This window comes from Haliaeetus albicilla, chromosome 8 (assembly GCF_947461875.1).
Source record: "Haliaeetus albicilla chromosome 8, bHalAlb1.1, whole genome shotgun sequence".
Lineage (NCBI taxonomy): Eukaryota > Metazoa > Chordata > Aves > Accipitriformes > Accipitridae > Haliaeetus > Haliaeetus albicilla.
The window spans coordinates 21,192,834-21,205,753 of NC_091490.1; the positions used below are offsets into that span (position 1 = coordinate 21,192,834).

At 43.7% G+C, this 12,920-nt stretch overlaps 1 protein-coding gene across 2 annotated transcripts in view; it reads right to left on the reverse strand.

The window, feature by feature from the left end:
- The window catches only part of DPYD (dihydropyrimidine dehydrogenase), a 365,931-nt gene extending 358,468 nt beyond the window's left edge, over positions 1–7,463 (reverse strand). For both annotated transcript variants that reach the window (XR_011325793.1, XM_069789317.1), the window contains exon 1: positions 7,307–7,463. Coding sequence is in view for 1 of the 2 variants with exons in the window: in XM_069789317.1 (XP_069645418.1) it covers positions 7,307–7,345 (39 nt within the window). In the remaining variant the exon portion in view is untranslated. The remainder of the gene's footprint in view (positions 1–7,306) is intronic.
- Positions 7,464–12,920: the final 5,457 nt, after the last annotated feature.

The following is a 12,920-nucleotide window of genomic DNA, read 5'->3' on the forward strand; positions in this document are numbered from 1 at the left end:
AATCTGGGCTGAGAATGGTGATTCAACTACAACTTAACTGGGTAATAGCTTATGGTTTGGATAATATTAAGAAAAAACTCCTATACATATCTTGATCTAAACAGTCCCCAAATGTACTTGCTTTGGCATTTCATCCTCACTATGCTTCTAATTTTTGTTGTTGCTGTTGTTTTTCTCTAATGATATTTAAAAAAACTTGCCCACTTGAATTCTATGTTCTTTGCCATCTGCAACAACAAAAAAGATTTGGCTGCTTCTTGCAGCTGTAAGAGTTTATGAGCAGAAAAAAAGGAATTTAAAGTTAAACTTAAGACCTAGTTTGAATCACCTGTTATTTCATAAAAGAATACACCTGGCCAATTTGAAGGCAAAATGTTCTTCTTATTTCTAATAATCATTATTATAAGAAGAAAACTGGAAAATTTAGATCATTTCCTCCACTTCTTTACCTGTTTTCTCCCCTAGTCCCAATTTGACCTGGATATATCTGGGGGGTTTTATATTTACATTTTGAATTATGGCATTGCATTTGAACTGTATACAGACCAAGACGACAAAATGCCAACCAAGATCTGTGTAGCCGATCTCTGTTGGCAGATTTCACAATCTGATGCTCATGCACATGTAAAGACACCAGAGATTTATGCTGTGCTGATCTGCAAGAAGAAATCTTCCCTTAGTATACAAACGACAGCAAATGACAAGACTTTGAATAACATGCCCACACAAACGCCACCCTCTGAGCTTCTGATAAGACATTTATGGCCAAAGGTTTCCTAATCCCAAATGTTTGATTTCTTTGCCAAATCACATACTTGCCAACGTCTCATATAAAGGCACAAATTCTGCTCTTCTCAAAGGCGATGGCCCAGGGCAGGGAGCTGAGTGTGTAACACTGTACTGATGAAATAAAAAAAAGGAATAGAAATCATATGCTAATAAGAGGAGGGAGGTTGCCAGGCAACCAGGGAGGGAGAGAAAGCAGTTTTTGATTTGAACTCTGTGCTGTCAAAGGGTTAGCATAGCCAGAACAAACAGGACACATTCAATCCAGCTTCTCTGCAGCCACCAGGAATTTCAGCTTTTCTCAACATTTTAAGTAGATGTGTGTTCCCAACTCAGTGCCAGCTATGTTTGTATTCCCTGGGTCATTTTACTGGCACTGGAACACTGGCAAATTGGCATAGGATGGGATGGACAGTAGTTTTTTAAAAAGTGTCCATTTGAAAAGCAGCAGCATGTGCTTTCTGGTAGCACAAACTGCACCATGCATGTAAACTGGCTTGTAGGATGGAGATAGCTGTGCAGCCTTGGGTCCAAGCAAATCCCAGTCCATCTGATACAGCCACACCTCTCTCAGCTGCACTGAAAACTGTGTAAGTTCTGCCCTGCTGCTAGAATGGCACCCCTTCAAATGCATCTCAAAAGACTGCCCTGCACCACTGCACTGCACTCTTGTCACATCTGATGGGCAAAATCCTGCCTTACAGATCTCAGCTTCCTATATCAACATGTAATTTTATTTTCACAAAAGATGTGACACTAAGCAGAGGAAAGAATAAAATTCAAGTCCAGTCTACAACATAAACTCATCATTAAATCCAATCACGTAACAAAAAGGAAAATTAATTTCAGTTCCTTCTTGTTTTCAGAGTTGTTAACTGCAGTGACAACTCGTAAGTCCCAGCCATGAGAAAAGGTGGGAGTAGCAAGTCTTATTTTAAAGACCTTCTTAAAATTTTAAAAATGTGGAAAAAATTGGAAGTTGAATTCATGAATAACATTAAAACTCAAAGGTCAAAGGAAAATGAAAAGCACAAGCATTGATTTTTTTTGTCCAATTTTTTCCAATTTTTTTTCCCCAATATATATTATGGAGGACTTGACTGAATCCCAATATATATTATGGAGGACTTGACTGAATTTCAGTAGTACAATTTAGCAGACTATCGGCAGTGGAGGCAAGACAGTACATAACTCTTTGAGCATCAACAGGTTTTGCATATACAACTTGAAAAGATAAAATGTTTCATACAAAAGACTTTCCTTCCTACTTGCCAGACCAGGTTTTAACCTGATGAGTAAATCATATTGTTCAATTCTCCAAGAAAGACATGATAATTGTGGTCTATAATCTTCCATGAGGCCTTAGTAATCATGCTATAATTGCTATTCCACTCATCTAAGAGTTTACTACAATAAAACCACTAAAACAACGAAAGAGCTTGAGAAATTCATTAAACAAAAATAGCTAAACAGGAAGTTTTGTTTCCTCACCAATTGCTCATCAAATGGCCCTAGGAAGACAGAGCCATCAATCTGGAACAGCCATCTGATCACCATGGCAAGCTATAAAGCAATAACTTTAAAAAATTCTACATATTAAAGCTTCGTTATGGAAATTCAAACAACTAGCAGGTATCTACAACAGAGAGAGACACTGTAATAATTGGAGCTTTTTAAAATAAAAGTTTAGCCTAGATCAAAGAAAGCTAGCTTCAACTATTTATTCACATAACCATTGCTTGACAGTTCTGCGAGCCACGCTGACTAGTAGGGTTCCTTGCTATCTTGCTGGAGGTTTCCTGTGTTTTTACAGTATTCTTTATTTTTCAATCTTTGCCCTGCTTCCCCCTTTAGAGGACACCAAGCTTAGCTCTCAGATGTACCTTCAAGGCACCACCTTTGCTACCTGCAGTCTTTCACTGTTCTAGTCCATTTGTATTGGGAGAAGAATAAATCTGACAAACGAAACTTGCTTACCTTGCTGTCATAGCCCATACTTTGTAGCACTCGCTAAGTATATATCCCACGGAAAGAAGAACTGTCACCGCTACCAAACCTGCTACTTTAAGGGGTATGGAAACTGCAGGTTGTACAATAAATCTTCCTTGAGGCTTAGGGGCACTTCCCAGGTGGCTCTTACATGCAGCAGGAAGTATGGCACAAGAAGTCCTGTTTCCCTACCTACCCAACGCTGGAACCTTGAGTTCAGGTGTGCTGTCTGCATCCTGGGTGAACTGCTCAAACAGGCTACAACCTCCTTCCACCTTCTGCGGCCTTCAGAGAGCAGTGTGTATCTCGCTGCTGAAGAAACTCAAAATCAACATGCCCATGTCTGCTATGCACTGAGGAACTCCTGGAGCCTCCTGTGTCCTCACTAAGGTCAGCACCCAATGGGCACAGTCTGGCCCTTAAGAAACACTCCTCTTCACCCTGAAGTTAATGTAGTTTGTAAAGCTTTTGTCCACAATAGGCAACAGCAACTTATTTATACCTGTAGATTACACTACAACAGTAATAAGAGTACAGTGCACAAGTGGCATAGCAAATGTTAGCTTTCTAAAGTAACACCAAATAAAGCTATGTGGATGAATTTTACAACAACTTTTCAAACAAAAAGATGTGATTTAAGAGCCATCTATACTTTCTAAAACTAAATTAAGAGAAAGCTTGACACAGTTACAGTGACAATGTTATGTTATATGTGAAAGCGCCACAAATTTACGCTGGTAATTCTCAGACAATTCCCAGATTGCTATTTCAGAACATGGCTCTAGCCCTTCACACCTTTCCTTTTATTCTCACAAGTCAGGCATCAGTGCTAACACCTAGAAACAGGTGTGACAGCATGCTAGGTACCCAGCTGTTGGCCCAGCAAGGAACTACCCATTCATCAACACCCAACTCCCCTTTAAACATATGCAATAGATGATTCAGAGGGACAGTTAGATCTGTGAAATGCCAACACACTCTCTTATCTACTGTAAGAATGATAATGCTGTTTCATACTAAGGTATGCTGGGGGCATGGATCTTAATTTACCATCAGTGTTTCAGGTTTGTGACAACAGTGTGGCAAAGCATCTCTGCTCTGCAGAGAAGCAGCCCTTACCAAAGAAGGCTGGGAGACCCACTCTCACTGTAGACTCCTCACTGTAGACTGCACTCACAGCTGTAGACTGGATGGCAAAGAGGTAGAACGTATCCACCACCCAAACATCACCAAATGAGATGACTAGAGGGACTGCAGAGAAGGACTGAAATGCAGTCAGAAAAACATAGCATGCAGAGTAAAATATTAAATAATGTAATTCAAGTTTGGGGTCATCCTGCATGAACTCAAGAAACTAAGTTAAGTTTCTACTTAACACTTCACAGTTTTGCCATTCATTAATTTCTGAGTACTTGATCTGACAACTTTAATTCTTTAAAGAATCCTGAAATTTCCAAGAGATATAATTATGTATGGTTTACATACAATGATAATGATAGTAAGGAATCTGTTAAAAAAAAAAAGGAAGGAAAAAAAAAAAGAAGGCTTTCTTTCCCAGAGTATCATTGGGAAAGGTACGTATGAAGCCTGTAAACACTATCTGGAATTTGAATGTACATTTAACACGGTCTCACATTACAAGTTAGAAAGGGAATGCTGTCTTCATACTGTAGGTTTCACAATTTTTTATAAAGATCTAAAAGTGCAATAAATAAAAAGCCAAGACAAGTCCTTGCACCATACATCCAAGGCAGGTACGTTCACCTGTAGCTATTTTGGAATGGGCTTTCTTTCCTTTTGCTTAGAGTTTCTGCACCCAAGGAATATTATCGGCATGTTTTGATATAGAGTTGACCAGATTCAAAAAAAGCCAGTGTTTGGGGTTTGTGGGCTTGGCAGTAGTTTGGGGTTTTGGGGGGATTTGGGGGGGGGGGGGGGGTTAACACTAACATTTTTTGGAGAAGACCCTATATTTTAACCACAACACTCCTAGTCTTCCACAATTTAGAAAGCAGAACAAGATTATCTATGTAATTTCTTTATCTTCTTCAGTTAGGCCAAAAGATTTGCTCAGGAGCTGAAGCTGCTGCCTAAGGCAACCAAGGGGGACAAGATTCCTCAGGGACAGCTTCCTGGAATTTTTCTTTTTTTTAATAACTTGGAGAATTGGCTGTGATTTTAGCTACTTCTAGCACAGATTCTTGGCTCCTCTTTAACCAATGACATCAGTCTTTTTATACAGCCTTAACTATCTAAATAAATGTTAAAGTAGTACCAAGACTCCAAAGGTCATATTTAATATTTTAATTATACAAACTATGTTTGAGATGCTAATCACCGAGATAAGTTTCATGAAATCATTCATTTAGTTTTTCTACTGTAGCCAAGGAAGTGACCAAAACATTCAAGTTGTGCTGCCAGTGCTCATGTTGATAGACTTCTCCACTGAACAACCAAATTTTTTAGAATATTTATCTATAAGAATATAAGCTTAGCTAACATGCACTTTCTCTACTTCAAAGAAAAAGATAAAATACATTTTTATTGAAAAATAAAAATAAAATGTATTAAATACACCACTTTTTTTTCCCAAAAAATGTCCGGGGGGGGGGGGGGGGGGTGGGGAGATGCAATTAGACTACCAGTAATTATTGATATATTCTTCTAGGAGACAAATCATACAGTGACTAAATTTATTCGAACAGATGGGGAAAGGACAATGCACTTGGTTAGAAGTAGACTGCCTTGATTTCCTTGCTAATTTAAATGAGTGCTGAAAACAAAAACACAGGAAGATATTGACCAAAGTTTCTATTTTCAACCTGACAGTAAGGCAAACACTAGTCTTTTTCAAAATCCACCAGTTAGTCTTCCAAATCATGTAGTGCTGCATACTATTACCAACACAATCCTACAATAATATATTGTTCTTTGAATCTGAGTCATACATATCAAGAAATGCAAAACAACATAGTCCCAGAAATATTTTGCATTAAAAATCAGAGGAAAATACTCAAAAACCTGTACTGACAAAATCAAACTCTTTTAATAGAAAAATGAACTTCAATACTTGAAGAAAAATCCCAGATTGGCTGCTCTGAAAACACTGACCTGGTAAAAGGCAGACTAATGATTTCATACCACAGTGCCTCCCTAACTGCCAGGAAGACTTCTACGATAGTTCATTCTTCCCATGAATTCCATGTTTCAGTTTTATCAGAGTATCTGTAAGAGCATTTCTGGACATTAGTTACAGATTGAGCAGCAGCTCAGTTAGGAAATGGACTGGACACAAAAACTCAATATGAGAACTGATGATAAAATTCAGTCACAACTGACCTAGAGGTGTATTCAAGCTGCTGCTGTGCACATTTGCGCATTATGACTGGGCCGTCAATGAGCTGCAACAGCCTATCCTAAACCTAATATTTTAAACTTCAAGGTATACCACAGCAAAAAGTTGTGTCAGGCGGGAACAAGACTGTCAAACTACAAGCTGGTTTATCATCACTTTGGTTTTTACTAGACTCTCTGAAAGAGCTGAAGCTTACAGCCAAGTGCAAGGTCCTGTGAACAGTGGGAGAAAGCTACCTTGAGTCCCAACCATGCAACCTGGCTAACATCAGCAGTTCACCAGATGTTACACTGCACTAGCCTTGGTCCCACTCCACCTCACCTCCACCTTGCACCAGTCCACGTCTGGACCTTACTTCCAAGCTCCCAGTCCGTCCTGCAGCAAGGAATGTCATGCAAAGACGTTAAGTGCTACAGGTACTGCAAGCCACTTGCCGCAAGTGTGCTACTCCTGCCATCCTGCTCAGCATCCCATGCAACTGTTTTACTCCCAGGAGACACAGTGCAGTACGTCAGCTCAGCTTGGCCCACAGCAGGACAGTGAAGAACTGAGGGCCTGCACGCCTCCGACGGCCCACAGGCAGCTGAGGGTCACTGAGACCAAGGCCGTGAGGCGCTGTGCGAGGGTCCGGCCTGGCAGCCTGAGGCACGTGAGGCCGCCCAGGGCCTCCTCAGGCCACGGCACCCGAGCAGGAACCCTGTTAGAGCCAGGAGGGAGACCTCACCGCGAGAGACGGGGCTCGCCCAGGCCCAGCCCTCGACTTCGCCGGCGGGGAGTGACAGGAGGCGGCGAGGGGAAGGGGAGGGGGGGCGCCGGGCACCGCCCCCTCACGCCCCCACACACCCCTCGGCCGGGCGGCGGCCCCCCTCACCGGGGGGAGAGCCGGAGCGGAGCCTCAGGCCGCCGCCCTGGAGGCCACCCCCGACAAGGGCTGCGGCTGCCCGGGCGGCAGGCCAGCCGCCGAGGCCGGGATTGGCTCTGCCCGCGGCCGATCCCGCGGTGGGGCGGCACGGCCGAGCGAGGCCCCGGACGCCGCCGGCGGGCAGCGGCAACAGCGGCGAGGCACTTCCTGACGCAGCCAAACTTTGCTGGGCGCTCCCGGCCCGCGCGCCGCCGCCGGGCAGAGCCCCCTCCCCGCTAGCGACAGCTGCACGTCCCGGCAGGGCGAGTGGGTACCTCAATGTCCACCGGGTCCCGGCTCAGCACACGAGCCATGGTGTCCGCACCGCCACCGCCTTCCCGCGGCTCCCCGCAGTCCCAGAGTGGAGCGGAGCCGAGCGCGGGAGGAGGCGGAGCCGCCAGCCCGGACAGCAACGCCCAAGTGGGCGGGGGCCCCCCGCGCCGGGCCCGGGCCCGGGGCCGCCCCGGGTACCCGGCGGACTGAGGGGACGCTTGTCACCGCGAGGCGGGAGCGTTCCCGGCCCGGCACCTCGGCGCGGCCAGGGCTCGCGCCGCTTTGCCTCAGGCCCGTGGCGGGCGCCAACGGCCACTGAGGAGAAAGGACACGGCTCGGCAGAAACCCTCCACAGGGGCTTCACGGCACGCTCCCCCCGCTGGGAAGCGGCCCTTCAGCCGCAGGCCTCACACGGCACGGCGGTGGCACCGCCGCTGCCCAAAGGGCGGGCGTCCTGGGGCCCAGCCACGCCTCCGTGACTGGCCGCAGCACCCCTCGCCTGAGCCCACGGGCACTCGCCCTGTCTCGGTGCACGTACACACCAGAGCCTCCTTTGCCATTATCCTTCCCATTCCCCTTGGTAGAAGGGGAAGCCGGGACAGGGCCAAACCTCACCCTGCTTGTTTCTCTACTTCATGAAAATCCCACGAGAGGAGCCTGCACACCAGGGCCACAGCCAATACCGCCATGGTCAGGGACATGGCCCCTCTCCTGCCCAGAGGCAGAGAGGCCCCTTCCCGGGGTTGCACATACACCTTCTCAGCATTACTGGCCTGGACTGTCCCTGAACCTTCACCCTGCTCTCCGTAGGGACAGTGAGCCTTCCCTCCGCCAGCATGTCCTCAGGAGAATCGCCTCACCACAGAAGCCATCCTGCCACATGGAGTGCCACAAAGGCAAGCAGGCCAGGTAACACAGCCTCTGTGCTGCCTTAAGTTTCTCTCCTCCCAAACATTGCGATTGTTTAATAACACAAACACAATATTTATGGTATCACTGAAATAAACACTCCCAGTGCAACATGCCTACAAAGAAGTTCTGCCTTCCCTGCTACCTCAAAAAACAGAAAAAGCAATTATTCTCCATTTGAAAAAAAAAAAAAACCTATAACATCAGTTTCTAGACAGCACTTTCAAGTAGCTACACCTATGATCCCCCAAAATATGAGAGCTTTTCTCATCATTTCACAAGAATAGAAAAGTTTTAATTAAGACCAATCTTTGATTTTCCTATCTGCAGGCCAGGCAACTTCTTGGGTTTTTTCTCCCCTTCTCAAAAGAGAATCCCACATCTGGTCTTCAACATGCTCTTTGCAGCACTCCTTTTATCCAGTTAGCTTTCATTGTCCCTTCTTTATTGCAGCATTAAAAAGGATTTTTAAAAGGGCTTCCCACTTTTATTTGCTTTATAAAAAACACTTTTTCAGGCAAGTAGCTTCTGGACACCAATGACTCTTTGGGTGCAGTAGAGAATAGGTTTGCCTTTTCTTTTCATGTCTCCAGAGAGAATGCCTCTCACAGAATAGCATGGAAATTTTTCTTTGCCTTGTAATTATTTTATTTCTTTCCATCTCTGTAAATGAGCACTTTTGAGATGCCCAGTGGAGATTTTGTTTCCCTTGTAAGATGTGGAGAAATAAGGTTGTGGTCTTTCGTGTCTCAAGTGAGAGCTGTGTTTTCTCAAGTCTCTGCTTCAGCACTATCACATAACAATTCTTGCTGATTACAATCACCCATGCAAAGCAGTTAAAGTGTTATCAAGAAAATCAGAAGCAGGATCCCCAGCATTTCTAGTACTTGTCTCTAACAAATCCATGAGTCTGGTTTGTTTCTTTGATATTAACATTGCTGAGCAGCTCAGTGGTCTCTGGTGCTAGCTGGGGAGTTTTCTAGTTGCATTTGCTCCTGACCTACAGCAGTATATTGACTATACAAGTGCATTAGGCCCATAAGTCATTTTCACAAGTAATATTGCCATGTATATGAAATAATAAACTGCTTTGTGTCCAACCATCTACAGCTTGCATCCACTTGTTCTAAAGGAGCAGTTACATTAGAAGAGACTAGCAGCAGTCACTGGACTTTCCAGTTTCATTCTGTCCTGTCAGGTTTTCAGCTATTACAGATAACACCCTTTTGAAAAACCTCCATTTCTTTTGGAAAGTGTCATCACACACATTTTCTCTTTTGCTCTGCAGGTTATAAATCCTTGGTTACCCCCATGTTACCTACCAAGCCAAATGAAACCTGACACCTGTAGGATTTTTGCCCTATGGAACCAGTAAATAGTAACACCATTTAAATTTCATAGAAGTAGGGTTTTTACCTCCAAATGAAGCAGGACTTATTCTGCCAATAAGTACAGGTCAGAGAAAGGGATTCAGAGACCTAACCATACCCTGCCTTACCTCAGAATTTGTGTTTCTTGGTAGAGGGGGCTCCTTTTATTTCCACTGCCACACATTTCTCCTGGGGATCAACTTAGTGTCTGCAACCCATGGCAGTCAGCCAGACTGTGTCAGCTTGCTGCAATTGCCAGCTTCCCCAGCAGTTCGGGAGGGCTGGCCTTCCTTGGATCACCCATCTGATCTCTGGATTCTCAGCTGTGGCAAATAGCGCTCTTATCAGCACTGAGCATCTGTACAGCTGAACTTTGTTTCAGGAAATAAATGAGCAGAAACAGGGAGGCATGCATAACATTCATCAGAATACAAGTACTCCCACTTTTCTAAAGCCAAACTTATGAGAAATTTTAATAAGAAAAGTGTTATGCAGCCTAAATATAGCTTGGGCTTTTTTCCTGAAGAAGTGCTAAGCCTGACTTTTTTAATTTTTTTTTTCCTTCCCCCCAGCAGGGTTTTGACAGTAGCAGAAACAGAGCAGTGATGCTAAAGGCCTAACTTCCACTTCTGGCATGAAATGCTGTTGAGGCTTGGTTGAGTTACAGGCTTTTGAAAATTGCCATTAACTTTTTTTCTTATGCTCTTCAGGTAAAATTTGCTCATATGCCGAAGAAATAATTGCACATGAACTTTCTCAGAAAACCTCCAGGCACTCACTGCCACCACAGCGGCAACAGCCTTGTGCTGGGAACGGCTGCCTCACTGGGAGGGCAGAGCAGGGTGGCAAGCAAGGTCATGTCCTTCAAATTCAAATGGTTCCGGGAACACGACCTGCAATCTAAACCAAAAGATACCTCCTCCAGCCACTGCAGTAGTTAATCTGCGAGTTTAAAGGGTAAACTGTAAACTCTGGAAGTCCAGCATTCAAATGCTAGCAGTGATGTATTACAGAGCCTAGAGGTCTCAGCGTACTGACATATCATACAAGCAGCTCCCCACTTTTTCCTCAAAACTGCCCCGATTCACATCAGTTCCAATACTAGAAAGACAGGACATTCCAGACTTTAATTTGCTGTGCAGTTGTGACTGGTGGGCAGTCATTAATCACACACTGGTTTTATTCCAGGACCAGTTTCCTCACACATAAGAGTGAGGGTTACAGTCTCACAGCTAGCATCTCCCAACATCTGAATGCAGATTTAGCAATCCAGATTACTCATTACACTTAAGCAAGTTCATCTGTCAAATTCAGGAAAGCCTGAAGTGAACCCAAGTTGGTTTTTTACCTTCTTCGAGCACCTCACTATGACAGTGCACAGATTTACATTTGAGTTATTTGCTGCTCCTGCCCTCTCAGTTTGGCTTGTCAACTCCCAAGTGCAATTGTCAAAAGGTGATATATCCAGTATGCAAAGGGTCCAAGAGAAATGGGATTAGCAAGAAAATGCCATGAAGATGACAAGCTGCTTCTGAAGGCTCCCAACAGCTTCTCAGATGTTAGTCTGATTTCTTTCCCTTACGCTAGGAGTCACAGTAGTAGTGATGTTGACTTTCCCAGGACAAGGCAAATCACTATTAAAGTTGAAAGAAGTAGCTCCACTGATTCCGATGCCAGGTTCATCAGCTCTGAAGACATCTGTGTTGCATGTCTTTACTGTACTGATGTCAAGGAGTAAACAAGTGTATCCACATGAAAAAGTTGAAGCGTGAGAGGGAAAGGTTTTACTGTACTGTTTCCAAAATATCCCTAAGTGAAGAGCCATAGAGTAACTATGCCATCCTTTGTCCTCCCTCATCCCAATCCAGTCCAGGGGGACTGGAATTCAAGAGTTAACTTGGAAAGTCTTGCTCTCACTACCTCTCCCAAACAGCAGCATTGATGTTGAAGTATATAGTTACAGCTTTATGCATTTCTTCACCAATTTAGGGAAAATGCTCAACTTAAAACATTCACATTAGTGAAGAAGTTTACCTTGCTTTTCTAATCTGCTTGTTTACAGTTGGATTTGCAGTACTCTTCAGAAAGAGTAGCTACACAGGATAACACAGGATATGCCCCAGTACAGGAGTACAAATGCACTTTAAGTGTGAGATATACACAATTATAAATTCTGTTAGAAGGAAACTCTGACCATTACTCAGACATAGCCTTTGGGCATGGAACAGTAAAGCGCAAAGAGATGAATAAATAATATAAAATGGCCACCATGTGAGCTTTGACAAGTGTCCAAATGCATTTTAAACTAAAATGAACTGTTTAGTGAGTCCACTAATTTATTCCAGCCATCTGTGTCAGTGTAAACAAAAGCTTATCTCCTAAACTGCTTTATAATTTTTTACATGTAGCAAGGACCACAAGTTTCAACATGATCATCTTGGGGAAAAAAATTAAGCAAAAAGAACCCACATATTTTCACACCACAAACATCTTTTGATAACCACTATTGTGCAATTCAAAGAAATATTAAAAAGTAAGACTTGTTTCTGGCATAGCATAATGTTTTCCTATCTAAATGCCACCAAATGTTTCTTTAGGATATTTTAGGGGATGGAAAAATCTGGCTATTTTTTTCCACCTCCAGTGATGACATCTGTAGACAAATCCTATATTTATTACTAAGCTTGAGAATCACTAACTTGATGTCCTGGGTTTGCACTGGTCCGAGAGCCTTTTCTCTGTATGTGCCTCAAATTATTTTCAGTCTCAATGTGCTTCTCATGTTGCTGGACCTTAGCTAGGTAGAATAGTGAGGAAATCTGAGTGTTTATGAAGTATACACATTTAGCATGAGTCTTCCCTGGATAAAAGCAATCACAGATCTCACAATAAGATGGGATTTTGGACCACTGAACCTGGGGAAGAGGAGGCTGAAAGTACTTTACAGGAAGAATATGTTGGACTTAATTTTAGAGATACTGAGCAGCCACTCAGTTTCAGACCAAATTATCCCTTTTGGACAAAAAAAAGCTAATCTGCTATAGGATTTGAAAATTTGAAATCACTTAGTTGCCTCTGAGACATCTCATGGTTGTGGTGGTGGAAGGGGTGTCACATTCATCTTTCAGCCCTGGGTGTTAGAAGCAAAGGGTGCTCCTTTCCAGACATACACACCTCTGGGACGGGAGGAGTGAAAAATAAGTTTTGTTTTGAAGGATCAGACCATTTGTGCTGAGCCCTGGTATAGTGCATTATTTGCATCTTCTACATTCCCTGTGGCAACAAGATTCTGACAAGGGTGAGGTCTGCCTTTTGAATGAAACCTGGTTTGAGCCAT